This window comes from Bos grunniens, chromosome 8, assembly GCF_055505025.1.
Source record: "Bos grunniens cultivar Pamir isolate PY7600 chromosome 8, Bosgru_T2T1.0, whole genome shotgun sequence".
Lineage (NCBI taxonomy): Eukaryota > Metazoa > Chordata > Mammalia > Artiodactyla > Bovidae > Bos > Bos grunniens.
The window spans coordinates 75343386-75370848 of record NC_141172.1 but is presented as its reverse complement, the minus strand read 5'-3'; the positions used below and the strand labels follow the sequence as shown (position 1 = coordinate 75370848).

General features: G+C 39.7%; 1 protein-coding gene across 3 annotated transcripts in view; it reads left to right on the top strand.

The window, feature by feature from the left end:
* KIF24 (kinesin family member 24) overlaps positions 1 to 27463 on the top strand; it is a 73005-nt gene that overhangs the window by 33173 nt on the left and 12369 nt on the right. For all 3 annotated transcript variants that reach the window (XM_086416639.1, XM_086416638.1, XM_086416641.1), the window contains 6 exons: positions 2944 to 3041; positions 5876 to 6091; positions 9929 to 10016; positions 16379 to 16500; positions 17287 to 17392; positions 26769 to 26840. In XM_086416639.1, coding sequence (XP_086272765.1) covers positions 2944 to 3041; positions 5876 to 6091; positions 9929 to 10016; positions 16379 to 16500; positions 17287 to 17392; positions 26769 to 26840 — 702 coding nt within the window. The remainder of the gene's footprint in view (positions 1 to 2943; positions 3042 to 5875; positions 6092 to 9928; positions 10017 to 16378; positions 16501 to 17286; positions 17393 to 26768; positions 26841 to 27463) is intronic.

Genomic DNA, 27463 nt, shown 5'->3' with positions numbered 1-27463 from the left:
ATTCCATCACCTCTACTAGCTTTGTTCTTAGTGATGCTTTCTAAGGCCCACTTGACTTCACATTCCAGGATGTCTGGCTCTAGGTGAGTGATCACACCATCGTGATTATCTGGGTCGTGAAGATCTTTTTTGTACAGTTCTTTTGTGTATTCTTGCCACCTCTTCTTAATATCATCTGCTTCTGTTAGGTCCATACCATTTCTGTCCTTTATCGAGCCCATCTTTCCATGAAATGTTCCCTTGGTATCTCTGATTTTCTTGAAGAGATCTCTGAAGTGAAGTGAAGTCGCTCAGTCGTGTCCAACTCTTTGCGACTCCGTGGACTATAGCCCACCAGGCTTCTCCATCCATGGGATTCTCCAGGCAAGAGTACTGGAGTGGGTTGCCATTTCCTTCTCCAGGGGATCTTCCCAACCCAGGGATTGAATCCCGGTCTCCCGCATTGGAGGCAGATGCTTTAACCTCTGAGCCACCAGGGAAGAGATCTCTAGTCTTTCCCATTCTGTTGTTTTCCTCTATTTCTTTGCATTGATCGCTGAGGAAGGCTTTCTTATCTCTCCTTGCTATTCTTTGGAATTCTGCATTCAGATGCTTATATCTTTCCTTTTCTCCTTTGCTTTTCACTTCTCTTCTTTTCACAGCTATTTGTAAGGCCTCCTCAGACAGCCATTTTCCTTTTTTGCATTTCTTTTCCATGGGGATGGTCTTGATTCCTGTCTCCTATACAATGTCACAAACCTCCATCCATAGTTCATCAGGCACTCTATCAGATCTAGTCCCTTAAGTCTATTTCTCACTTACACTGTATAATCATAAGGGATTTGATTTAGGTTATACCTGAATGGTCTAGTGGTTTTCTTCACTTTCTTCAATTTAAGTCTGAATTTGGCAGTAAGATATCATACTTAATTTAGATATCATACTTAACTATAAAAACATACAGTGATTTCTGAGCAAAGAATGGATTTGTCTCCTTGCTTAAAGACCTGTTTATGAGTTAGGTATAAATCATGTCCATTAAAATCAGATTTTAGAAATGTATTTTGCTGTATATTATTGCCATTTTCAAGCCTCATCAAAAGTATAATGAACCGCCATCTACCTATGACCCAGCTTCAAAGTTACATTTTACTGTTCTTAAAATCAGTCACATTTTTCAGAACACTAAAAGTTCACAGATCTCTTTGTCCTGCTGCACAGGTTCATGTTTTTCTCACCTCCTAACTTTCGGAGACTTTTTTCTCTTCTTTTTTTTGGCCACACTGTGCAGCTTGCAGGACCTTAGTTCCCTACCCATGCAGTTGAAGCTGGAGTCCTAACCACTGGGCTGCCAAGGGATTCCTCTGAGAATTTTTTCTATTGATATATTTGACTTTGTGGCTCCAATTTCTTCTCAAATGACCTAACAAATTTCCATTCTAAAGTAATGTATATGAAACAGAATCATACTTGGGGTACAGTGACCCATAGTAAACTGGCTTAAACCCATTTCCACCAGAGAAGCAGCTCAAGACGCAGACAGACCTTGTTTTTTACTTAGGGAAAAACCAAAGCTAGAACATGGACCTTTGTAAAAGGAACCTTCTATGTTAGTGTTCCAATTTTGATGAAAGATCTCAAATCTAGGGGATTCAGTGCTCAATGGATGAATGTAGACACAAAACCGTAACACTTGTATGAAGATGTAAAGTGCTGAAAATATTTTTCCTGTTTCCTTTCCATTTTTTAAAAAAATCTGAATTGTGCCCTGTACTGCAGTTGTTTGAATAAAAGTTTTGTTTATTGCAAAAAAATAAAATTTTGTCTTAACTGAATATTTAGAGTAGGCCCAAAAGGTAGTATAAAATATGACTTCATCTCTCATTCATCATGTATGGACTGCCATTATGATACTACAGTCAGACTTGAAATCATTAGGATTTTTTACCCAGATATAGTTGGGCTGCCAACATGGTAAGATTCTAAATTAGGCAAATAATTATGGTTGCTGAACTAACACTTTCCAGACACAACTTAATGGGGTGTCCTACCTCTCTTTCAGATTACCATGGTTTTTCATTTGGGAATAAGCTTGGATTCCTTTCTCTCCCCAGCTATCACATCCAGTCAGCTGCCAAATTTCTCATGTGCTCGTTTCTTTTTATTTCCATTGTCATTGTCTAATTTAGACTCTTCTTAACCTAATCTAAAATTCCATGGATGGAGGAGCCTGGTAGGCTACAGCCAATGGGTTCGCAAAGAGTCGGACATGACTGAGCGAATTTCCTTTTCTTTCTTTAACCTAACCACTAGTGTTCATGTTTCCAATCCATGCACAATATAAGGCAGATTAGTCTTCCAATAAAATGGCTCAGCTCATCCCTCTCTTTTGCAAAGTTTTTTGCCTTCCCACTTTCACTAAATTAAATAAAAGCATTCCCTCCTCTCCCTTAATGCTGGTGTCCCAAGACCCCTACAATATAGTCCTAACTCCTTATTCTCACCTGCTATTTTCACTTTTCTACCTGCCAGTATCCTGTATTTTAAACACAGTAAATCCTCCCTGTCTTCTAAACATTCTTTGTGCTTTCCTGCTTTGCCTCTTTGCTCATGTTTCCTGCATGCTCAGGCTGGGCTATGAGAATAATCTCCATAGAATTCAGTTCCTCTCCTAGACTTAAGGAGGATTGGCTCACTGTTAACACTCATTAATTTACTTCCCTTAAGAGAGAACAAAAATCATGTGGCTTAGTTTTTACAGTATAAGAACATGTCTACTGAGATTTCAAGTAAAACTAGGCCTTGTCATTTGACAGTTGATAATTGCTTATTATCTCTAACTTTGTCATGGACAGTTACTATTAGTTAAAAATGTATTTGTACATTTATCCTGTGTCAACTAGAATAGTGATGAAGAAAATCCAGAACGTATCTCTTTCTCTAAAAATCAAATTTCTTTTTCAGCATGTTTTTTATTTTGATGAAATCTTTGACGAGGCATGCACTAATCAAGATATTTACATGAAGACTACTCACCCACTCATTCAGCATATTTTCAATGGGTATGATAGAAATTATTTGCTCCTCTTGCCTTTTATTTTCTATTTTCCATAAATCATATTTCTTTGTAAATAATACTAACGCTTTTCTATTATTTTGAATTAAATAGGAAATTGTGTTTTGACCTAATGAATTTAAATTAGACTCTTCTGGAAAATTCCATGTCTCTCCTTATAGGATTCACAAAACGTTTAGAAATATTCAAAATTTTCATTTACATTGATGATATTGATTCTCTGTGCTTAGTGGAAAAATATAAGCTGCCAACAATATTATTTTATCAAAGTCCTTAGAATAAAAAGATGTATGTGGTTGTAATTAGTTTGAACTTTTGCTAGTAGGAATTATGTATTCTAGCTATAGTTTCATTAATTTTTTTTCAAGTAGGATAGATAAGTGACTGTCACTTTTCATAGATGTATTTTTTAATTTAAAAATAATTATTCACACTTAGTAAACATTAAATGGGACAGAGTAGGTACTTGGTGGGGCTCTGTTATCTATTTAAAATATATAGTAGTCAGGTATGGGTAGAAAATGTTGGGTAGTTGATTTCAGGATATTTTTACTTTTATTTTTTAAATTGAAGTATAATTTACATACATCAAGATGCACAGATCTTAAGAAGTACTTAGATTTGATGAGTTTTGATGTATCCAAGTAACCAATATCCAGAATAAGATACAGAACATTTCCATCACCCCAGAAAGTTCTCCTACCTTCACCTCCAGGTCTTATATAACCACTGACTTGCTTTCTGTCACAGTAGATTAGTTTTGTCTATTCTAAAATGTCATAGAAATAGGATCGTTATAATATATATCTTATGCCTGGCTTCTTTTGCTTAGCATAATGTTTTTTGAACTAGTTACATGCAACTAGTTCTATTGCTGAGTAATATTTCCTTCTATAAATATTCCAGTTTTTTTTTAATCCATTCTTCTTTTGATGGACATTTGGGTTCTTTCCAATTTTGGAGTATTATGAATAAAACTGTATGAACATTTTTATCCAAGTCTTTTTATGGACATCTCTTAATTTATCTTGAATAAAAATCTATAAATGGAATTACCAGGTCATTGGATAGGTCTATTAGAAAGTGTCAAACAATTTTCCTTGCTCTATTTTATATTCCCAACAGCAATGTATGAGAATTGAAGTTCTGTACCCTCACCATATTTGATATGGTCAATCTTTTTTATTCTAGCCAGTTTAATGGGTATGGAACTGTATCTCATTGTGTTGTTGTTGTTGTTGTTTTTATAAATTTACATTCCCCAGGATCTAACACTGAGTACCGTTTCATGTGCTAATTTGGCCACTCAGATATCTTCATTTGCCTGTTTTTTGTTGTCTTTTTATTGTGGTTGTATGGAAGTTTGTATTTTTATGAACAGGTTAAAGTGAACTTTCTTTCTGGTTCAGTTTCTTATGCACCAAATTTAAGGAGTGCATTTTGAGAAAGCAGGTTTCTACAATAAGTTAACATTTAAATGTTAAGACATTATCAATAAAAAATAAGAGAGTTGCAAGTTAGGTGAAATTATTAGGTTAAGTTCTGTAAAGTGTAGTAAGAGCTTTCTTCATTTTTTTTTTTTAATTTAAAGTTCATCACAAAAATGTTCAGAAGATAAGGTAGATGTTGTTCTTTATTATTCTTATTCTGTTAGATCTTCTTCAGTGTGTTTACATTTTTCTCCTGTAATACTTTTCCCAACTGTGACTCTGCCAGTGTATTCAAGTGCCCACACTGTTGGGAGCCATGATTTAAAAGACAAAGAGTAACCAACCAGTCTCTGCTTCTAAACAGCTTCCATTTAATTTGCTCCCATGTCTTGATTCTCACACTTCCATGATTGCTTTGCTCTTGTCAAATCACTGTTTCTTTGGTTTCTGTCTGGCTTCATGTCCTTTCTGTGTATTCATCTCTTTGTCCACTTCCAGCCTCCCCTTCTCCTGTGTCCATACATATTAATAGAATATTTTTCTTGCTCCTTTTATCATCAATCCATAGGATGCCTGTATAAGAATCTAGCTACTTACTGCATAACATTGTGTTCCCTCTCTGTTTAGTACTACGTAGTACTAGGACTGCATAGTACATAGGATCCCATAGTACTCAGGTAATCTTGGCCTCATCTCCTCCTAAAATACACTGTGGCTGGCAGGTTGATCTCCCAGCTTTTCTGTCCACCTCTTATTTTACAGTTTTTCACACCCATCCAGCTCATGTACACACACATATCCACATGCAGGAACAGTGGCTTCCACTTAGAATCATAGGACATCAGGGCTATAAGGGGTCTTGAAAATCAAGTAGCCCAGTAATTTATTGATGAAAGTGAAAACTAAGGCCAAAAGAGGTCTGAGTCCTCCTTCAAATATTTTGCTTCTATTGATTTTGCCTCTGTTTAAACTTCCTTAATATTCTTATAAGTGATCACCACCATATTGTATGATCTTCTATTATTTATTTAGTTTTCTATTACTTCTTTCACTGAACTTATCTTTAAGGATTAACACATTTTTTTTTTTTTCCCTCAAAGATCCTCTAAAGCACCTAACATCAGGTCTTTTTTTTCCATATCTTCTAGAGTTGTCTTATGGTCGTACCAGTTCCATGAAAAATTTCTATAAAAAAAACTTATATACTGCTTTGAGAATTCTTTTCCCTCTCCTATATTTTTATAATGTAAAGCCCTCTTCTTAAAGGACTGTATATTTTATAGTTGAATTTTATGGAGGATTCTTTTTCCACCTGACTTTTGTCATTTAAAAATCTGTGTTAGCAGTTCTCTTAAAATTTAAAAGTAAATACAGATGATTCTTCCCCCAGAGGCAATGCTACTTGCTTCTCATATGGACAGACAGGTGCTGGAAAGACCTATACCATGATAGGAACTCATCAGAACCCAGGACTGTACGCTCTGGCTGCCAGAGACATCTTCAGACAACTGGAAGTGTCCCAGCCAAGAAGGCATCTTTTTGTGTGGATCAGCTTCTATGAAATCTACTGTGGACAGCTTTACGACCTTCTAAATAGAAGAAAAAGGTACTGGGTATGAGTGGGAAACTGTAAATCTGTTCTTTATTCTTTTAAGCCAGAGTCCCACTGAAGCTTCAATACTTTGGTCACCTGATGCAAAGAGCCAACTCATTGGAAAAGACCCTGATGCTGGGAAAGATTGAAGGCAAAAAGAGAAGGGGGTGGCAGAGGATGAGGTGGTTAGATAGCATCATCGACTCAATGGACATGAATTTGAGCAAACTTTGGGAGATAATCTATTTCTCACTTCCACTGTATAATCATAAGGGATTTGATTTAGGTCATACCTGAATGGTCTAGTGGTTTTCCCTACTTTCTTCAATTTAAGTCTGAATTTGGCAATGAGTTCATGGTCTGAGCCACAGTCAGCTCCTGGTCTTGTTTTTGTTGACTGTATAGAGCTTCTCCATCTTTGGCTGCAAAGAATGGGAGGGATTGGGGGCAGGAGAAGGGGACGACAGAGGATGAGATGGCTGGATGGCATTGCTGACTCGATGGACATGAGTCTCAGTGAACTCCGGGAGTTGGTGATGGACAAGGAGGCCTGGTGTGCTGCGATTCATGGGGTCGCAAAGAGTCGGACACGACTGAGCGACTGATCTGATCTGATCTGGGAGATAATGGAGGACAGAGGAGCCTGGAGTGCTACAGTCCATGGAGTCACAAAGAATCTGACACGACTTAGTGACTGAAAAACAATAACAACCCACTGAATTGTGGGATTTAATAAGAGGCTTTGGTATACCAGTGCCCTTTTATGAATGAGAGTTTCCTGAATCAGAGGCATATTTTTTAAAACTGTTAATTCAGCTACAGGAAAATGTAAATTAGCCTTCCAGTAGTATTTTTTAAGTGATCAATATCCTAATGTTCATCAAAAGACTATGTCTCTTTTATTGTGGTCTTTGAAAAGGTCGTAATTTCAGAAAGTCAGGAAACCAACATATATTTAAATCCTTTCCTATTCTTTTGATCTATTATTATACTGGAAGAACTATGAATAATATAATATATTTCCCACTTCCTATATAATATATTCTATATTAAATATATAATATAATATATTTTCCACTTCCTCTTGTCTTTTCTCTCAGTAATTTTAGGGTAAACTTAATGATAGTTTTCTGATATCAATAAAATATTTTCTTCATATTAGACTTTAACTCTTATAAGGCTTGAACTATTTCCTTTACAACATAATACAGTACTTTAGAAATGTATTCTTTCAGTAACAGATTTTAAATCCCTCTTATATTATTCTGGCATAAAGTTTTGCTTAGGTTGAAACATGATTTTAACTGAGTAGGATGCAACAAAGTTGTGAAGGTATCAACTAACTGGGAGAACAGGGAGGAGAGAGGGGCTAGGGGAAGTGGAGGGATAGAAGGTTGTCATGATAGAATTAACCAGACCTGAGACCTGTTGGGAGCAGCCACACCAGGTGGAGAGGAGAGAGCTGAGGCTGAGTGTGGTGGAAGTCTGCGAAAACCAAATCAAATGAAAGACACTATCCTGCTGCAAAGGTATCCAAGCCCCATAGAGTTGTCTAAAAGGTGCAAGTTTCATGTGCTCCAGGCCAACACTGGAATGGGAAGTAGGGGTGAGGAGCCGCTCCAGTTCATGGAGAGCGTGATAGGTAGGCCCCCATCACAGAGGGGCACTGCTGCTTCTGCTAAGTCACTTCAGTCGTGTCCGACTCTATGCGACCCCATAGACAGCAGCCCACCAGGCTCCCCCATCCCTGGGATTCTCCAGGCAAGAACACTGGAGTGGGTTGCCATTTCCTTCTCCAATGCGTGAAAGTGAAAAGTGAGAGTGAAGTCGATCAGTCATGTCCGACCCTCAGCAACCCCATGGACTGCAGCCCTCCAGGCTCCTCCATCCATGGGATTTTCCAGGCAAGAGTACTGGAGTGGGGTGTAGTATAACTGGAGAGGTCACAGAAGTGGGCTTAGGCAGGCCACCATTCTATGGACTATTTCAACCAAAAAAAGGATCTTCAGTATGCCACAGTTCAGAGAATGTACTGGAGTTGAGGGTTCAGTCATGACACAACTGCCAGATAAGGAAGGGTTCTACTTTGGGGTTACTTTCAGGAAGAGATGCTTTTCTTTTCTGTTCTCTGTGTTGGTTTTGAAGCTTCAAGTTAGCTCCACCACAGCTTCTCTTTCTAGCTTAATACCCTTATTTGGAGCCTTTTCCAGTCTAAAGGGCCACTTCCTTTAAAGAACAGTTGGTATAAGAATAAAAGCCTCTGTTGTGCTGTGCTGTGTGTGTGTGTGGTTTGTTTCTTTGTGAGTACAGTTCTTTAATGAGTTACATCAATATATTGCCCTGTATTTCTGCTTTCTTTGATGATAGCTACAGGAATGGGGATATGCTGACTTCTGGGTAAAAGCGTCTCTGGGGCTCTCTAGAGAAAACTCACATTTACTCTGAAAATGTCTTCAGCTGGGAGATGTTAGGGTTTTTGTTTTTTTTTAATGTCTTTGGTTAATTGGCTCATATCTCTTTTTTCCTACTTTCTGAGACTTCTGAAATGTCCTGCTTCAATGATAGCACCCTTTCTTTTTGTTTAGAGCTGTTATAACTTATCCTGTTGTTTTTAAATAAAATATATTTTCTGTAAAAGGGGCTTTGACAAAGGTAGATAGAAGTATATGTGCTCAGTCTACCTCTTCAGCTAAAAGCCAAAGTTTATAGATCTTAAAATTAACTCTTTAAAGTAGAAGATAAGTTGTCTTTATACCTTTTCATTAAAAGTTGTACAAATATACTTCTTGCTTATATGATTTGAAAATACAGCAGTACACTTTAGGCTATTCATGAGGAACTTTCTGAGGTGAGCTCAGGGAATAGGGTCTGGGAAATACGTTCAGGAATGATGTGAGGGTGCTGAAAGCTTGATCCTTTTATTCCCAAAGCCCAACTGTTCCAATAGAGTTGTCTTCTGAGAGGTCATGAGCATCAATGAGGCTGTTTCCCTATCCTGTAAAAATTTGGAAACTTGGGGTAAGGGATAGACAGAAAAACATTTTTTGAGAGAATCTTTTTATTTGGCTACGAAGTGAAATTCCAGTATTCATTTTAATCACTCTCTTACTGAGGGAGAAAATGATCTTAGTGTCTTTGATAGATGCAATACCTGCCCCTTGGCAGATCTGGTTTGATGGTGGTGGTAGATGTAACCATTCATTACACTGTGCTCAGGCCTGAGGCTTTAGTTGCAATACCAACTCTTCCTTGCTTCCTTCAAAAATGTATCAGAACTCCTTATGTTGCAAGTAGTAAAATAAAACCATACTATAACTGGCTTAAGCATTTAGGGAAGTCGTTGACTCATATAACTAACTAGAAAGCCTAGAGAAGCCTTAGGGTCTTTTGACTCTAGAGGTTCGGAGATGTTATAAAGACTCAGTTTCTTTGCATTTCTGTTCTATCTCCCATGGTGTTAGCTTCATTCTAAAACTGTCTTTGTGGATGCAAAATGGCTACCACTGCTCCCAAGGCCACACGCTTTTCACTTTAGAACTTTATTTTGATTGGATTAGCAGAGATCCTGTATCAGCTCCTGAGCCAGTCACTGTATCCAGGAATCCACTGATTGGTGTAGGTCTGGGTTAACCACTCATTCTTTTCTTTGTAGCCAGAGGTGTTGATTTATTTATGTACAGCAATCAAAGACCACCCCTGAAGCCTAGCATTGGAGTCAGGAGGTGTGGGGGTGGGCAGGGAGAAGGCATATCAATCCTACTCAATAGCAAAATGGGGGAGTGGTGGAATGGGTTATGAGGAGTCTGTTACTGGAGCTCTGCCAAACCAACCATGATCTTGTCTCTGCAGGCTCTTCGCAAGAGAAGATAGCAAGCACGTAGTACAAATAGTGGGACTGCGAGAGCTTCAGGTGGATAGCGTGGAGCTCCTCTTAGAGGTAATCTTCCTCTTTTACTACCCCACTGTAGCAGCCCAAGTACAAGGAAAGACTTCATTTTGCTGTCTCACAAGTATAATGGACTCGGATTTAGGCAAAGGGCGGACTTCCCTCATAGTTCAGTTGGTAAAGAATCTGCCTGCAGTGCAGGAGACTCCAGGTTGATTCCTGGGTCAGGAAGATCCCCTGGAGAAGGGAAAGGCTACCCACTCCAGTATTCTGGCCTGGAGAATTCCATGGATTGTACAGTCCATGGGTCTCAAAAGAGTCGGACACAACTGAGTGACTTTGACTTCACTTAGGCAAAGGGCAATGACAAACATGCCATTTCACATTTATAAAATACAAATCCTCCTCTGAGAGGATGGCTCCTTTCTCTACAAGGTCTCAGTCCCTTGATAGTGGAAAGTAAGGCATTTGGGAAAGCCTAATGCAGGAGAGGATACTTTGGGGCCAGTTTCAAAGGCTGCTAGTGTGCTTTTTTATGGTAATGGGTTCTGGTAAAGGCTGCTAGAGAGAGATTCATATTTTAAATAAAAATTTTAATGGATAATACCTTCACATGGATTCAAAATTCAAAAGTTACAGTGAAAATGTTCCCTTCATTCCCTTTTCTTGAGGCAACTAATTTATTTTTTAGTTTTTTTCTTTGTCTGTCCAAAGGTACTTTACAATCTGTTTTTTTACTTTCACCCTTTTAAAATACACAACCTAGTGATTTTTTTTTTAGTATCTTCAAAAAGTTGTACAGCCGTCACCACTATTTAATTCCAGAACATTTTCATCACACCAAAATGAAATCCTGTACCATTAGCAGTTACTCTATTTCCCCTGCACCGTACCTGAAAACCACTAATTTCTATCTGTATGAGTTTACCTATTCTGGCCATATCTCACACAATATGTAACCTTTTGTCTCTGGCTTTTTTCACTTAGTGTAATGTTTTCAAGGTTCATCTATGTTGTTAAATGAAGTATTGATAAATGTACTTCATTCCTTTTTGTGGCTAAATAATATTCTATTGTATGGATATACCATATTTTATTCATCTATCAGTTGATGGGCATGTAGTTTCAACCTTTTGGCTATTATGAATAATGGAGCTACAAACATTCATGTACAGGTTTTGTGTGGACATATGTTTTCAGTTTTTTTGAGTATATGTATAAGAGTGGAACTGCTGAGTCATACTTTTTGAGGAACTGCCAAACTGTTTTCGAAAGTGGCTGCACCACTTTATATTCCTACCAGCAGTGTAGAAAGGGAGCTATTGTTTTAAAAGCTCCCACAGTGATTCTAACATGTAGCTATCATAGTCATTCTAGTATATCCAACAAGCCTGGCTAGAGTCAAAGGGAGAAGCCTGGAAGGACGAGTTGGGTACTTGACAATAACCACCTGTAGAACAGCTTCACAGTACATCCCTCCAGGGACTTTGGGTGTGTGAAATGGCAGGGTGGCCCACCATTGACACAAGTCTTTTTATAACAGTTTCTTTTTTTTTCGGACAAATAGGTAAATTTTATTTAAAGGCTGGGACCTTGTATTTGTGTGATCATCAGACTCCTGAGTCCTGGTATCCAAAATCCAAGGATGGCACCTTTTGTGGCTGTTTTTAATAGTCACCTGAGAGCCGAGACCTTCTTTCCAATGATCTCAGAGGCAGATGCAGAACAAAAGTGGGTGGGACATGTTGAAGGGCTCCCTTGAGACTGTTGACTATTCTTGACCGATCCAGAGCTCCCTCCACAGCAGAGTCCTAAGGAGAGTGTTTCTCATACGCCTGTTCCCTGTGGTCTTCATGCCCCCACTTCCCCTAGTCATTCCTTTATTTGGCTTGGAGTCTCAGGAGAGTTGGTCCTCATGATGCTGTTGTCCCTGGAAATTAGACCAATTGAATGGGAAAGGATCAAACACTAAAAGGAAGCCCCTTTTCCATGGCTATGGGTCATAACTGTGTTAGTGGGCAATCTAGTGTCAAATCACTCTCACCCTGGAAGAGTTTATAGCACTGCTCTGTCCTAAGGTGTATTTTCTAAGACCAGCAGAGAGAAGTTTCTTGTTAGTGAACGTATTGCCGTTATTGCCATATACCCTCAGTCTGTAATACATATGAGGTAGTACAAGAAGGAAGCCAGCTGAGATCAAGGTGGAAAGTTGATATAAATTATGGATCTCTGACATGGCTATCCTCATAAACATTTACTGAGTTGGAACAACAGCACTTGCTAACTCAGGTGTCACCGTTCCCCCTCACTCAGGTATCACCTATGCGTTTGCTCAGGTGTCACCCTCAGGTGTCACCATTACATATCACCCACAGGCTCACACAGGCATGGCCGCTTGTTGCCTGCCTGCACAACTAACGGCTTCATTTTTCGCACAGGATTGTCCTTCCTCCAAGAGGTTTCTCCTTCCAGGTATATTTATTACCTGGTCTTAATCCGGGCACCAGGGTTTCCCTGCCTTTATAGAGGACTTGCTGATTCATCCAGATTTGGAATCAAGATTTTGTCAGGCAAACGATGGGCATTTTTTCAGTTATATAGGTTTTCAGGTTTTTAAGTCTGTCTTACAGACATTTCATGTACTTATAGGTATCCATTCCCAAACTTCTAATAAATCTGCTTCATGTTTTAGTGCTGCCTTGGCTGTAATTGGTAGCAGAGGCCCGCAGAGCAGAGCTTCCCTAAGATAAGTGTCAGTCATATGCTGGTGATAGAGGCTTAGTCTATACACAGTGCCTCTCCTGCTCAAGTGCTCATAGCCCGTCTTTGGTATTTGTGCTGGAAGCTTGGTGATTAAAGCCTGGATGGAGCTGGGTCCGCACCCATGTGTCCTTGAGCACGTCTTTTACCTTTCTGAGCCTGAAACTTGTGGATATTATGTGATTGGGTTGGGTGATAGAGAAGGAAATGAGATAATGTACATATAATGCTTACTGGGATGCTAGTTGTCATGTCTGTTATTCTTTTTTTTTTAATACATTTATTTATTTGGCTGTATCGGGGGTCTTAGTTGTGGCATGAGGATCTTTAGTTATAGCATGTGACCTCTTAGTTGCGACATGTGGGATCTAGTTCCCTCAACAGGAATCAAATCCAGGCCCACTGAATTGGGAGCATTAAGTCTTAGCCACTAGACCATCAGGGAAGTCCCCACATCTATTAATCTTATTAATAAGTCCCCAAATATTTTCCAGTGCCACAGAATTCAACAGTTGTCTCTCCTTTCTATTGTAGCAGGTCCCCATTTTACTATTCATATAACATGTTTGTCTAAAGTCTAGGTTAAGAAACTTGCCCAGTAGACTTTATTAGGAAGGAGGACTTTGAAAAGAAAGAGGTAGTGAGAGAAACGGGAGGCCTGTGATTTTTAAGGTGATGCATTAATTTTATTCTGTTTCTTGACTTGCGTTTCTCTCAAATAGATTGTCTCTTTTTGTTCTTTATCCTCTTCTTTTCCTTTTCCTTCCTTCCTTCTTTTTTAAAACTTTTAATTGTACTTGGGAGCCATGGAATCTCATATTGATCCATAAAGCTCTATTTCTCCATAGATCTCTGATTATTTTACATTTTTTAAAAGAAATAGTTTATGTTTTGGAAGTTTACACAAATATGTTAGTTCTTTAGTATATATTTTTAATTAGTATTTATTGGAACTTATATGTGCTAATCGTAGTACTAAGTGCTTTACTATGTATTAACTTTTTGGTCTCAAAAATAACTTATGAAATTACCATTGTTTAGGTAAGAAACTGAGGCCCTGAAAAGTTAAGTGATTTTCAAGAGTTCAGACAACCATATTGTCAAAACTGGCATGTGAACCCAGACAGTTTAACTTCATATTTTGTTTTTAACTGCTACACTTGAGTTGTATGCCACTTACAAAAGCTTGTCTGATGATCTTTGCAGACTGCCTCATTTTTACTCCTCAGAGCCCAGCTGCTTTATTCCACAGTTTCTGAAAAACATGGTGATTGCAGACTGCTACTGAGGCTGAGGAAACTGGACCATAGACCAGAAATTCCCTCTTGTCTTCCTAAAAGGCATTTAGTCAGGAAAGGTCGTGCCAACATGTTAGATTTTCTGAGATGCACTCACAGATACCTAGTACATCGTGGTGAATGAGGTGTACTGAAAAGTCAAACATAAAACTCTATAACAGAACCTCGGAAGACAGTCTTTCTTAACTCCCCTGGGGATGCCACAAGGCCACCCCTTGAGCTTCCTGTCAGTTCCTGACTAGGTATGACCTTGAGGCCTCTCTGAGCTCTAGATTCCAGCAGAAGTAGCATCATTGCTGCCATCATGTGGCAGAGGGTACCTGGCTTCTATCCCTAGCCTGACCATATGCTGCCTGTGTGACCTTGGATAATTCATTTAACTTCTCCTTTATCTTTCAAGCATATCGCTTACACAAATCACAAATGTAGACATTTAAAAGATCTGTTTCTTCATGAAGTTTGTAAAAGGCTGTATGTGTGTGTGTGTATCAAAAGAGCTGTGAGAACCCTGAAACTCTGGGAGGAGGAAATGCACCCGAATCTTTTTAACTCTGAAGTTATAGAAGGTATATATTTTCATTTTTATATTTTTCCTGTATTTTCTAAGTTTTCCACAGTAAGCTTGTCTTTCTAATGAAAAAAGAGAAGTTTAATAAAAATAATACAGATTTAAAGTAATCCATCATCTGTGCATTATAATCTTTGAAAATGTGAAATCAGAATGATAGGAAAGGCCAGGATAAGGAAGTACATTTTAACTAGATGGTTCACAGGAATTCCCTGGCAGTCCAGTGGTGAGAACTTGACACTTTTCACTGCCGTGGCTCCAAGTTCAATCGCTGGTCAGGGAACAGAGATTCTGCAAGCTTCATGGCATAGATAGATAAGTAAACCAGATGGTTCAGTCATAGATCTGGTCTTAAGTGACCTAGCCAGCATCCAGCCTTATTTATCAGTATTTGGGGGGAAGATTTTTTGTTGTTGTTGTTTGGCACTTAGCACAACCAGTATAAGGGATACTTTTCTAACTCTTCCCATTTCTGATTAGCAGCAACAAGCTGTCCATGCAGTTGATAATCCAGTTTTGTAAATTAACAAGTTCTGCTCTTTACAAAAGGATTCATAAGGTAGTCCCTTTAAGCTTTTAGCAAGCTATTTACAAAATGAGTGCATTTAAAATCTGGTTCTAAGATATAAATCTAAATCGCACAGGTAATCTTTAGAGACATAACTTATCACTTAGGCCATGAAGAAACTTAATATTAGTTATTTTTTTTTTAAGTACTTACCCCTGCTAGTATTTTATAAACTATTGTTGAAGTTTGACTCTGTCAACTTTTGAACTCTTAATTTGGAAGCGGTAGCCATGTTCAATATGATAAAAATTAAAATTCTGAGAGATTGAGGAAAAACGAGATAGGACTTCCTTTAGTCTAGTTCACACTGCAGATAGATGAATTTATCATAAGTGACCCCACAATGTAGTGGAAACCACATGGGCTTTGGAATCAGCCACGCTAGGTGCTAGATGTAGAATTTGGTTCTGCCACAAAATAGCTATTTGTGAGCAAGTCAACCTTTGAATTTATTCCTCAGTTATAAACTGAGCGTAATAATCATACTCACCTCATCTTAGGCTACTGTGAGGATTCTATCAAATATTTTTAAAGTCCATCACCTATTTGATTTTCAGTAATTAACACTTCCCCAAATCAGGGCAGCATATTTATATATGGCTGTGTTTTCAGTGGCGTGAGGCCATTCCTGAGGCTTCATCTCTGCTCCCCCATTCCTTTGTGGCCGAAGGGACCCACACTAGTCTTCACTCCCATTTGAAGGGGCAGTGGTCTCCAGGGTAATCATGGGCTCGTAGCAATTGTGATAACTCATCACTTCCGTGTTTCCACATGTCAGGCCTGGTCTCCTTTATGACTGCATTGTGGTGGAACAGGTGGATGTGATTATTCATTCTGGGATGCACATTTCTGTCCTTTGCTTCAGTTACTACGACAGATGGGTATTATGGGACTTTACTCTGGAGCCAAGTTATGCCCTGTGGAGTTGAGTCAGGATAAATCCATCAAAGATATTAAAAAGAGTGTATGAGATCAAGAAGTAAATTAGCTCTTGAGCTGTTGAATGTTCTCCCTCAAGATTAGTTTTCCACATTGTTGTCATTGCTCTTGGGTACTTACTCTTTGTGATTTAGTGTTTAGGCAGTTTTCCACATAGAGGGAAAAGACTGCAGTATACTGACAGATTTCTGTCTGGTCTCTGCTGGTCTCAGCCAACTCTTAGGAGCCAGAGGGCTTTGTTTACTCCTTGCAGAAGTCACCCTATGGATTTTATTTTCAGGTGATCCTCAAGGGCAGCAAGGAGCGCAGCACCAGGGCCACTGGAGTTAATGCAGACTCCTCTCGCTCTCACGCTATCATCCAAATTCAGATCAAAGATTCAGCCAAGAGGACATTTGGCAGGTGAGCTGGAAATATGCAGGGAACTGTATTGTCTGCCTTTCCTTAATGTGACTTTGAAATATGTGTTGTCAACAACAGGACATCCTGCCCCATAGAGTTCTTTATTTCAGGGATACACCATAGAGTTATTAACTCTGAAATAAATCATTGTACCAAAGTGCCACCAGTTGATTAACCATGAAGTAATGACCTATTGTTGGTCAACTCTAAGTTATTAAAAGGAACATTGATTGCTTCTAGTGTGAAACACAGTATCAGCAGAGGAATAGTAGGAAATGCATCTCAGAGAGCTTACAGGTCAAAAAAAAAGGAAAATTAATCCATCCTTCTTGAAAGAAGCCATACGACAGATGGGTACATTCATCGCCTCTCTGGTGCTATCTTAGCATCACTCTGCCACAGTGATGGATGAGCCTATCTCACCTCTGAGTAATGAGTCTTTTGGGGGGTGGGGAGCTGGAAAGCAGCCCACAAAAGTCTCTATTTAATTATCTAAGTGGTCACCTAAGTGATTTGCATTGTAGTCATTTAGCCTTATGGGAAGAATGTTTAATTAATTTCAATCATACTTTCTCACAAATGGTTAAAGCCAACAAGAGTGTAAGTGAACAGTGCCAGCTATAATTGACAGATTAAAATCTTGCGATACTTTTGGAAAACTGACAGTAATGTCTTTAACTTTCCTGAGGGTGGGCCTGTGTTGATTTCTTCCTGCCATCACAAATGGCTGATATAAAAAGAAACTAAAGCCCCAAAGAAGTCTTGCCTGCTATGTCTGTTCTCTAGGATCTCTTTCATTGACTTGGCTGGCAGTGAAAGAGCAGCGGATGCCAGAGACTCAGATAGACAGACAAAGATGGAAGGCGCGGAAATAAACCAGAGTCTTCTGGCTGTAAGTTGTTTAAACCTTTCATCTAAAAGTCCTTCTTGAGAGATTATGCCCATCTTTACATGCGGCCAAAGTGGGTGAGGGTGGGTTGGAATAAGGCAGTGGAATTCCAGGGTTGGAGTTGGAGGCTGCCCAGTCAGATTCTCGACAGTTCTAGACAGCTCTTCCTCTCTCCCTGCCTTCTCTTCCTCTGGTCAGTCCTGCCAGTTAGAAACAAAGAAGTATTTCTGCAGTTGCATGAATGGTTCACTTAAGTACATTTTCTGCTCTCATCAAGTTTTAAAATTACCATCAGGAGGTACAGAATGTCTGATTATCTCTTGTGATTTTGAGAATTAAGGAAGAGTCAAGTGTTATCAGTCTAATTCCTCCATTATTATGTTTCCTATCAACTTTTATGCCTTGTGGTTTAGCAACCGTCAGTGAGCATTACTTTTATCCCATTGCTTTACTAGGGGTTCCAAAATGGTGATATTCTAATTCTAATATTCCTTCTGTATTTATTAGCTGGAAAGAACTTTCCCCCAACTATCTGATTATCCTGAAGTATAACTCATGCAATGGAGACAAGATAAATGCTTGATTCTTTGCCTTTACTCACCAATTTTCAGAATGAGTTGATGTCCTGGTAACCTGAACATGACCATGAGTTTGTTGTTCTTTCATTTTTTTGTTTGTTTTTGTATTATAAACTCATTGTCCTCTTTTTTTTTTTTTACTTTTTAATTTATACATTTTTGGCCATTATATTCCTGTGTCTTTTTGACACAACCCTACTAGTCCCTGGCTTTCTAGTATGAAAAAATGTTGTAGGCTTGTACATTTTTTCCCCCAGAACTAAAATCAGCCATTTCTTCAACAAGTCTTGGTTTTAGAGGGAAATGGTAGTTAGGGAGCATTTAGGAGTGCTAGTGGTGCTTATCACCACTGGGTTAGTTCTTTTTTTTTTTTTTTTTAAATTTTATTTTATTTTTAAACTTTACAATATTGTATTAGTTTTGCCAAATATCAAAATGAATCCGACACAGGTATACATGTGTTCCCCATCCTGAACCCTCCTCCCTCCTTCCTCCCCATACCGTCCCTCTGGGTCGTCCCAGTGCACCAGCCCCAAGCATCCAGTATCGTGCATTGAACCTGGACTGGCGACTCGTTTCATACATGATATTATACATGTTTCAATGCTATTCTCCCAAATCTTCCCACCCTCTCCCTCTCCCACAGAGTCCATAAGACTGATCTATACATCAGTGTCTCTTTTGCTGTCTTGTACACAGGGTTATTGTTACCATCTTTCTAAATTCCATATATATGCGTTAGTATACTGTATTGGTGTTTTTCTTTCTGGCTTACTTCACTCTGTATAATAGGCTCCAGTTTCATCTACCTCATTAGAACTGATTCAAATGAATTCTTTTTAATGGCTGAGTAATACTCCATTGTGTATATGTACCACAGCTTTCTTATCCATTCATCTGCTGATGGACGTCTAGGTTGCTTCCATGTCCTGGCTATTATAAACAGTGCTGCGATGAACATTGGGGTACACGTGTCTCTTTCCCTTCTGGTTTCCTCAGTGTGTATGCCCAGCAGTGGGATTGCTGGATCATAAGGCAGTTCTATTTCCAGTTTTTTAAGGAATCTCCACACTGTTCTCCATAGTGGCTGTACTAGTTTGCATTCCCACCAACAGTGTAAGAGGGTTCCCTTTTCTCCACACCCTCTCCAGCGTTTATTGCTTGTAGACTTTTGGATCGAAGCTATTCTGACTGGCGTGAAATGGTACCTCATAGTGGTTTTGATTTGCATTTCTCTGATAATGAGTGATGTTGAGCATCTTTTCATGTGTTTGTTAGCCATCTGTATGTCTTCTTTGGAGAAATGTCTATTTAGTTCTTTGGCCCATTTTTTGATTGGGTCATTTACTTTTCTGGAGTTGAGCTGTAGGAGTTGCTTGTATATTTTTGAGATTAGTTATTTGTCAGTTGCTTCATTTGCTATTATTTTCTCCCATTCTGAAGGCTGCCTTTTCACCTTGCTAATAGTTTCCTTTGTTGTGCAGAAGCTTTTAAGTTTAATTAGGTCCCATTTGTTTATTTTTGCTTTTATTTCCAATATTCTGGGAGGTGGGTCATAGAGGATCCTGCTGTGATGTACGTCGGAGAGTGTTTTGCCTATTTTCTCCTCTAGGAGTTTTATAGTTTCTGGTCTTATGTTGAGATCTTTAATCCATTTTGAGTTTATTTTTGTGTATGGTGTTAGAAAGTGTTCTAGTTTCATTCTTTTACAAGTGGTTGACCAGTTTTCCAAGCACCACTTGTTAAAGAGATTGTCTTTAATCCATTGTATATTCTTGCCTCCTTTGTCAAAGATAAGGTGTCCATAGGTGCGTGGATTTATCTCTGGGCTTTCTATTTTGTTCCATTGATCTATATTTCTGTCTTTGTGCCAGTACCATACTGTCTTGATAACTGTGGCTTTGTAGTAGAGCCTGAAGTCAGGTAGGTTGATTCCTCCAGTTCCATTCTTCTTTCTCAAGATAGCTTTGGCTATTCGAGGTTTTTTGTATTTCCATACAAATTGTGAAATTATTTGTTCTAGCTCTGTGAAGAATACTGTTGGTAGCTTGATAGGGATTGCATTGAATCTATAAATTGCTTTGGGTAGTATACTCATTTTCACTATATTGATTCTTCAATCCATGAACATGGTATATTTCTCCATCTATTAGTGTCCTCTTTGATTTCTTTCACCAGTGTTTTATAGTTTTCTATATATAGGTCTTTAGTTTCTTTAAGTAGATATATTCCTAAGTATTTTATTCTTTCCGTTGCAATGGTGAATGGAATTGTTTCCTTAATTTCTCTTTTGCGTTAGTTCTTACTTCTAGGTCTTTTTGATGGACAGAGAAGGGAAAAGTGTATCATGGATTCATACTAATAAATTAATTAAAAATTAAGACTACAGGGTTTTTGCTTAGCTTTTTTGAATTTATATTTCTCTCCCTTTTCTCTTATGCTAAAATTCTTAGTTCCTAACAACATTAATATAATTTATTTGCTCTACCTCAATATGTATGTATACCAAAATAATAGTATATTACTTTTAATATGGTTACTGAATTCAGATTAAGATTTCTTTGCAGTTGTCCTTTCTACCCTTGATGTATAGTCATAATATTATATTGCAAAGTCTCTTTAAATAATTCTGTGTGTTTAAGCTCACCAATTTTGTATTCAGTTAAAGAAAAATTATAAAGTAAGCCACATTCAGAGAAGGCTAGTGTTCATCTCGGTCCCCTCCTGTCATCCCCCTCCCCTTAGGTAACCATTTTCTACCATGTTTGTTTGTACTCACTCCTTTCTCATGGGAAAAAAGAAAAGAAAAGGCGAGCATACTGTTAACACTGCTCTGCAGTTTGCTTTTTTCACTTAACAGCATCCTGGAGCTCATTCATGACTGTTAAGGACCCCCATTCCTTTTTAGTACTGCCCTGTTTCTATCCACGTTAAGTCTTTTTGATTAGAACTGAAATCTCCTACTGGACACATTACCCTCAGGTCTCATGAGGGGTAAATTGAGAGGCTTCGAGAGGTGAGAGAGTCAGCATCTTTTTATTATCATTTTAAAATTTTGAATAATTTTAGATTTCAAAAAAGCTTCAAAAATAAACATGTAGCATTCCTTCACCTAGCCTTCTCAGTGTTAACATTTTATATAACTATAGCAATTTAAATCAGGAAATGAACATTAAAACAATTCTCTTAACTGTCTACAGACCTTGTTTGAATTTCATCAATGTCCCACTCATGTCCTTTTTCGGGTCTAGGATTCTGTTACCTTTAGTTATCATGGCTCTGTATGTAGTCTCCTCAGTTTTTGTCAGTCTTGACCTTAACACCTTTGAAAAATGCTGACCAGTAATTTTGCAGACTGTGTCTGAATTTGGGTTTGTGTAATGTTTTCTCATTATTAGGTTGAGATAATGAATTTTTAGCAAGAATAGCACAGAAGTTATACCCTTCTCAGTGTATTGTCGGAGAAGGCAATGGCACCCCACTCCAGTACTCTTGCCTGGAAACTGCCATGGAGGGAGGAGCCTGGTGGGCTGCAGTCCATGGGGTCGCTAGGAGTCGGACACGACTGAGCAACTTCACTTTCACTTTTCACTTTCATGCATTGGGGAAGGAAATGGCAACCCACTCCAGTGTTCTTGCCTGGAGAATCCCAGGAACGGCAGAACCTAGTAGGCTGCCGTCTATGGGGTCGCACAGAGTCGGACACGACTGAAGTGACTTAGCAGCAGCAGCAGTGTATTGTCGCAGTCAATATGTCATTACTGGTGATGTTAAACTTGATCACTGAGTTAAGGTGGTTTGTGCTAGGTTTCCCCATTGTGAAGTTATGATTGTTCGCTTTGTAATAAGTATCTTATGGACAGATACTTTTAAACTATGCAGTACCTATTTACATGTTAATTTTGCTGTCTAATTTTAATGTCCATTGATGATTCTTATGTGTAACAATTATTACTGTGGTGTTTACATGATGAGATTTTTCTGTGTCCATCATTCTACATTAGGGGATCCCCTTGTGGCTCAATGGTAAAGAATCTGCATGCCAATGCAGGAAATGCAGGTTCGATCCCTGGGTCTGGAAGAGCCTTTGGAGAAGGAAATGGCTACCCCCTCCAATGTTCTTACCTGGAGAATCCCATGGACAGATGAGCCTGGCAGGCTACAGTCCATGGGGTTGCAAAAGAGACAAGGCTTAGTGACTGAGCACACAGTCTACGTTAATTAGTTGGAATTCTACTGCAGGAAAGAGCTGGTTTTTTTCTCTTTATTCATTTACTTACAACAGTAAATGATCTGAGCCACAGTCAGCTCCCGGTCTTGTTTTTGCTGACTGTATAGAGCTTCTCCATCTTTGGCTGCAAAGAATATAATCAATCTGCTTTCGGTGTTGACCATCTGGTGATGTCCATGTGGAGAGTCTTCTTTTATGTTGTTGGAAGAGGGTGTTTGCTATGACCAGTGCATTCTCTTGGAAAAATTCTATTAGCCTTTGCGCTGCTTCATTCCATACTCCAAGGCCAAATTTGCCTGTTAATCCAGGTGTTTCTTGACTTCCTACTTTTGCATTCCAGTCCCCTATAGAAAAGGACATCTGTTTTTGGTGTTAGTTCTAAAAGGTCTTGTAGGTCTTCATAGAACCATTCAACTTCAGCTTCTTCAGTGTTACTGGTTGGGGCATAGACTTGGATTACCGTGATATTGAATGGTTTGCCTTGGAAACGAACAGAGATCATTCTGTCGTTTTTGAGATTGCATCCAAGTACTGCATTTCAGACTCTTGTACTGCATTTCAGACTCTTGTTGACCATGATGGCTACTCCATTTCTTCTAAGGGATTCCTGCCCACAGTAGTAGATATAATGGTCATCTGAGTTAAATTCACCCATTCCAGTCCATTTTACTTCGCTCATTCCTAGAATGTTGACATTCACTCTTGCCATCTCCTGTTTGACCACTTCCAATTTGCCTTGATTCATGAACCTGACATTCCAGGTTCCTATGCAATATTGCTCTTTACAGCATCAGACCTTGCTTCTATCACCAGTCATGTCCACAACTGGGTATTGTTTTTGCTTTGGCTCCATCCCTTCATTCTTTCTGGAATTATTTCTCCACTGATTTCCAGTAGCATATTGGGCACCTACTGACCTGGGGAATTCCTCTTTCAGTATTGTATCATTTTGCCTTTTCATACTGTTCATGGGGTTCTCAAGGCAAGAATATTGAAGTGGTTTGCCGTTCCCTTCTCCAATGGACCACATTCTGTCAGACCTCTTCACCATGACCCGCCCATCCTGGGTGGCCCCACACGGCATGGCTTAGTTTCATTGAGTTAGACAAGGCTGTGGTCCGTGTGATCAGATTGGCTAGTTTTCTGTGATTATGGTTTCAGTGTGTCTGCCCTCTGATGCCCTCTTGCAACACCTGCTGTCTTACTTAGGTTTCTCTTACCTTGGACGTGGCGTATCTCTTCACTGCTGCTCCAGCAAAGCGCAGCCACTGCTCCTTACCTTGGACGAGGGGTATCTCCTCAATTGCACTCATCTCACATGCTAGTAAAGTAATGCTCAAAATTTTCCAAGCCAGGCTTCAGCAATATGGGAACCGTGAACTTCCAGATGTTCAAGCTAGTTTTAGAAAAGGCAGAGGAACCAGAGATCAAATTGCCAACATCTGCTGGATCATCAAAAAAGCAAGAGAGTTCCAGAAAAACATCTATTTCTGCTTTATTGACTATGCCAAAGCCTTTGACTGTGTGGATCACAATAAACTGGAAAATTCTGAAAGAGATGGGAATACCAGACCACCTGACCTGCCTCTTGAAAAATTTGTATGCAGGTCAGGAAGCAACAGTTAGAACTGGACATGAAACAACAGACTGGTTCCAAATAGGAAAAGGAGTACGTCAAGGCTGTGTATTGTCACCCTGCTTATTTAACTTATATGCAGAGTACATCATGAGAAACGCTGGGCTGGAAGAAGCACAAGCTGGAATCAAGATTACCGGGAGAGATATCAACAGCCTCAGATACGCAGATGACACCACCCTTATGGCAGAAAGTGAAGAAGATCTAAAGAGCCTCTTGATGAAAATGAAAGAGGAGAGTGAAAAAGTTGGCTTAAAGCTCAGCATTCATAAAACAAAGATCATGGCATCTGGTCTCATCACTTTATGGGAAATAGATGGGGAAACAGTGGAAACAGTGTCAGACTTTATTTCTGGGGGGCTCCCAAATCACTGCAGATGGTGACTGCAGCCATGAAATTAAAAGACACTTACTCCTTGGAAGGAAAGTTATGACCAACCTAGATAGCATATTCAAAAGCAGAGACATTACTTTGCCAACAAAGGTCCGTCTAGTCAAGGCTATGGTTTTTCCAGTGGTCATGTATGGATGTGAGAGTTGGACTGAAGAAAGGTGAGCACTGAAGAATTGATGCTTTTGAACTGTGGTGTTGGAGAAGACTCTTGAGAGTCCCTTGGGCTGCAAGGAGATCCAACCAGTCCATCCTAAAGGAGATCAGTCCTGGGTGTTCATTGGAAGGACTGATACTAAAGCTGGAACTCCAGTACTTTGGCCACCTCATGTGAAGAGTTGACTCATTGGAAAAGACCCTGATGCTGGGAGGGATTGGGAGCAGGAGGAGAAGGGGACGAGAGAGGATGAGATGGCTGGATGGCATCACCGACTTGATGGACATGAGTTTGAGTGAACTCTGGGAGTTGGTGATGGACAGGGAGGCCTGGCGTGCTGCGATTCATGGGGTCGCAAAGAGTCGGACACAACTGAGCAACTGAACTGAACTGAACAGTAAATGGGTATTTCTTTCATTTGCTAAATTAGAATCCATTCTATCATTATTTTCTTGCTCACATTTTCCCAAATGGCTACTGGGAGTTCTTTCTGGGGTTCTGTCCATAAGTTCTTTCAGGTTGGTTTTGTAATCCTTTTGACATGCTCATTTTTTGAGCATCTTCTTGCCTTTTAGCACTACAAGGTGTCACACATTCTTCCTTGTCCTTGCCCTGAAATCAATCGTTTCTCCAAGGAGCTAATACACTTTTGAATACGTACTATACACTAGTGAGTTTAATCTTCACAACAGATTCTCTCATTCCCACTTTATAGATCAGGATTCTGAAGCTCAAGTTAAGTGAATTTGCCAAGGGTCTACAGCCTCTGGCTAGAAATCTTTGATTCTCATGTTTAAATTTATGGTCCAGGAATTAATTAGGAAACCTAAGAGGTACCTGTGGAGAGGGCTTCCCAGGTGGCGCTAGAATCCGCCTGCCGATGCAGGAGTTATAGGTTGGATCCCTGGATCGGAAAGATCCCCTGAAGGAGGGCATGGCAACCCACCCCAGTATTCTTGCCTGGAGAATCCAATGGACAGAGGAGCCTGGAGGGCTATAGTCCATAGGGTTGGAAAGAGTTGGACACAACTGAAGCAACTTGGCATGGCATGGCATGGCACCTGTGGAGTATCCTTTGGGGCTTGACTGTCTATCTCACGTGGGAGACAATATGTAAAGGAGCCTGGAAACAAGCCTTAAAGAATAGGATCAAAATCTTGTGCTTTGTGAGGCGTACAGAGATGCCCCTTTTTTCCTTCCTGGATATTTCCGTTGCTTTTCCCTTAGAGCTTAGTAAAGTCTACTTTCCATTCTGATTCAGCAAGGCTAAAGGGACCCAAGGGCTCATAGAGATTGATGGCCACACTTGGATTTGAGTATGTAAGGGGCAGGTGCAACTCAGGGGCCAGGTTTGGTTACCTGTTCATCCCTTCTAGAGAATTTTCCCAGTGGGGATATTGGACTGACTTGTAATAAGAGTGGAAATTCCTTTATACCGTCTTATAACCTTGCAGCTTCTTGGATAGAGGAGGGTTAGCTGTGGACATCTATGGCTGCTGCCAAGAACAGTCACAGGAGACTCTCAAGGCTCATTACCTTTTCTTGGTGAACTCCCAGCACTGGCACTTCCAAGGGATCCCTTCCATTCTCTTCCCTCCCTTTCTTCTCATTTACTGTTGCTTACCCTAGATGCATGACTCAGAAATAGAAGGTCTCTCCTCCCTGGTCTTGTCCCCTCAACCCCTGCTCTTTCTGATGGGCATGTTGCCCTTGGAGATGTATGTATCCAGATTTCTGCTGGCACTAGTGATATCCAATGAGCACTTCTTTGAGAGGCTCTGCCCAGGAGCAAGTGACATGCCCTTCTTTGCCTTTGGGCCACCATCCCTACTTTTTTTCATGAGGGTGTAGACCTAGGTGATTTCTCAGTTCCTTCCTAGCTCTGCCTCTAGGATTTCTCCTGTTCCATTCAGACAACTTGTATCTGAATCTGCACTTGAAGCTGTACCTACCGGTGTGCATGTGTGAGCAGGGAGGCGGGAGAGTGGCATGGGTATTTTCTCTATTTATGTGCATCTTGTAGTTGGGAAGAGTGAGGAGAGATAGGGAGCTGGCAAGCCAGAACTGCCACCAAATAAGTTGGACTCTGGGACCGTAAGTGGGACTCTGGGACTCTGGGTTTGTCAATTCTGCTCTAATCCTAAGTTCACAGCCTTTAAGTTGAGAGGGGGCCGGGGGCAGGGTGTTTAACTAGGCGTAGCTAGCATAGGATGATGTTTTCCAGTCTACCTTGATTGTTCTTGTTGAGCAAGAAACTACCAGGGCATTTTGACTTCCTTTTGGAGGAGAGTTGCATGAGTGTGGTTTATTTAAAAAAAAAAAAATTATCTGTTAGTCTCACTTTGCATGTGATATTTGATGTGCTTGTTATTCTACCACTTTGCAGCTGAAGGAATGTATCCGTGCATTGGATCAGGAACACACCCACACTCCTTTCAGGCAAAGCAAATTAACTCAGGTAAAGTTCAATATGAGCTTTGAGTTCTGGTTTACGCATGTGTTCCTTCTTCCATTCATTGAATCATTCAGGAGAGCATCCACTGCCAGCAAGGCATGATGTGGGGGGAGGAGGAGGGGAGGAGTCCCCTTCCTTCTAGGAGCTCTCAGGCTTGAAGAAGAAAGGGCATCCTCAGGCAGGGATCCCTGCAGTACACAGCAGCCAGGAAGCAGTGGTCACCACCCAACAGCTTTCCATTTATTTCTAACAGAAAGAAACCTTGTTGATTTAGTGACATCTCTGAGCCTTTGAAGGGGATGGCAGTGTAGCTGTCTTGGTACTCTTAGCTGTAGACTTAGATAGACCAGTGTTTCAAGACAAAAAATAATGGCAGCATTTAAAAAGAATGAGATTAATTTTTGACATGTCCTTCCAGAAAAGATGACCAAGATCTATAGTTTAAAAATATGAAATGAGAAAAAAAAACTACACAGAAAAAGTATCCATCTCTGTTAGCTGATTATTCTGAGTAGTAGGACCATGGCCTATTTTTTTCCTTCCATTTTTCTGTCATGAAAATGTGCTTTATTGATAGGAAGCACCAAGAAGAGTGGCCCATGGAGGGCTCAGCCTCGGTACAAATA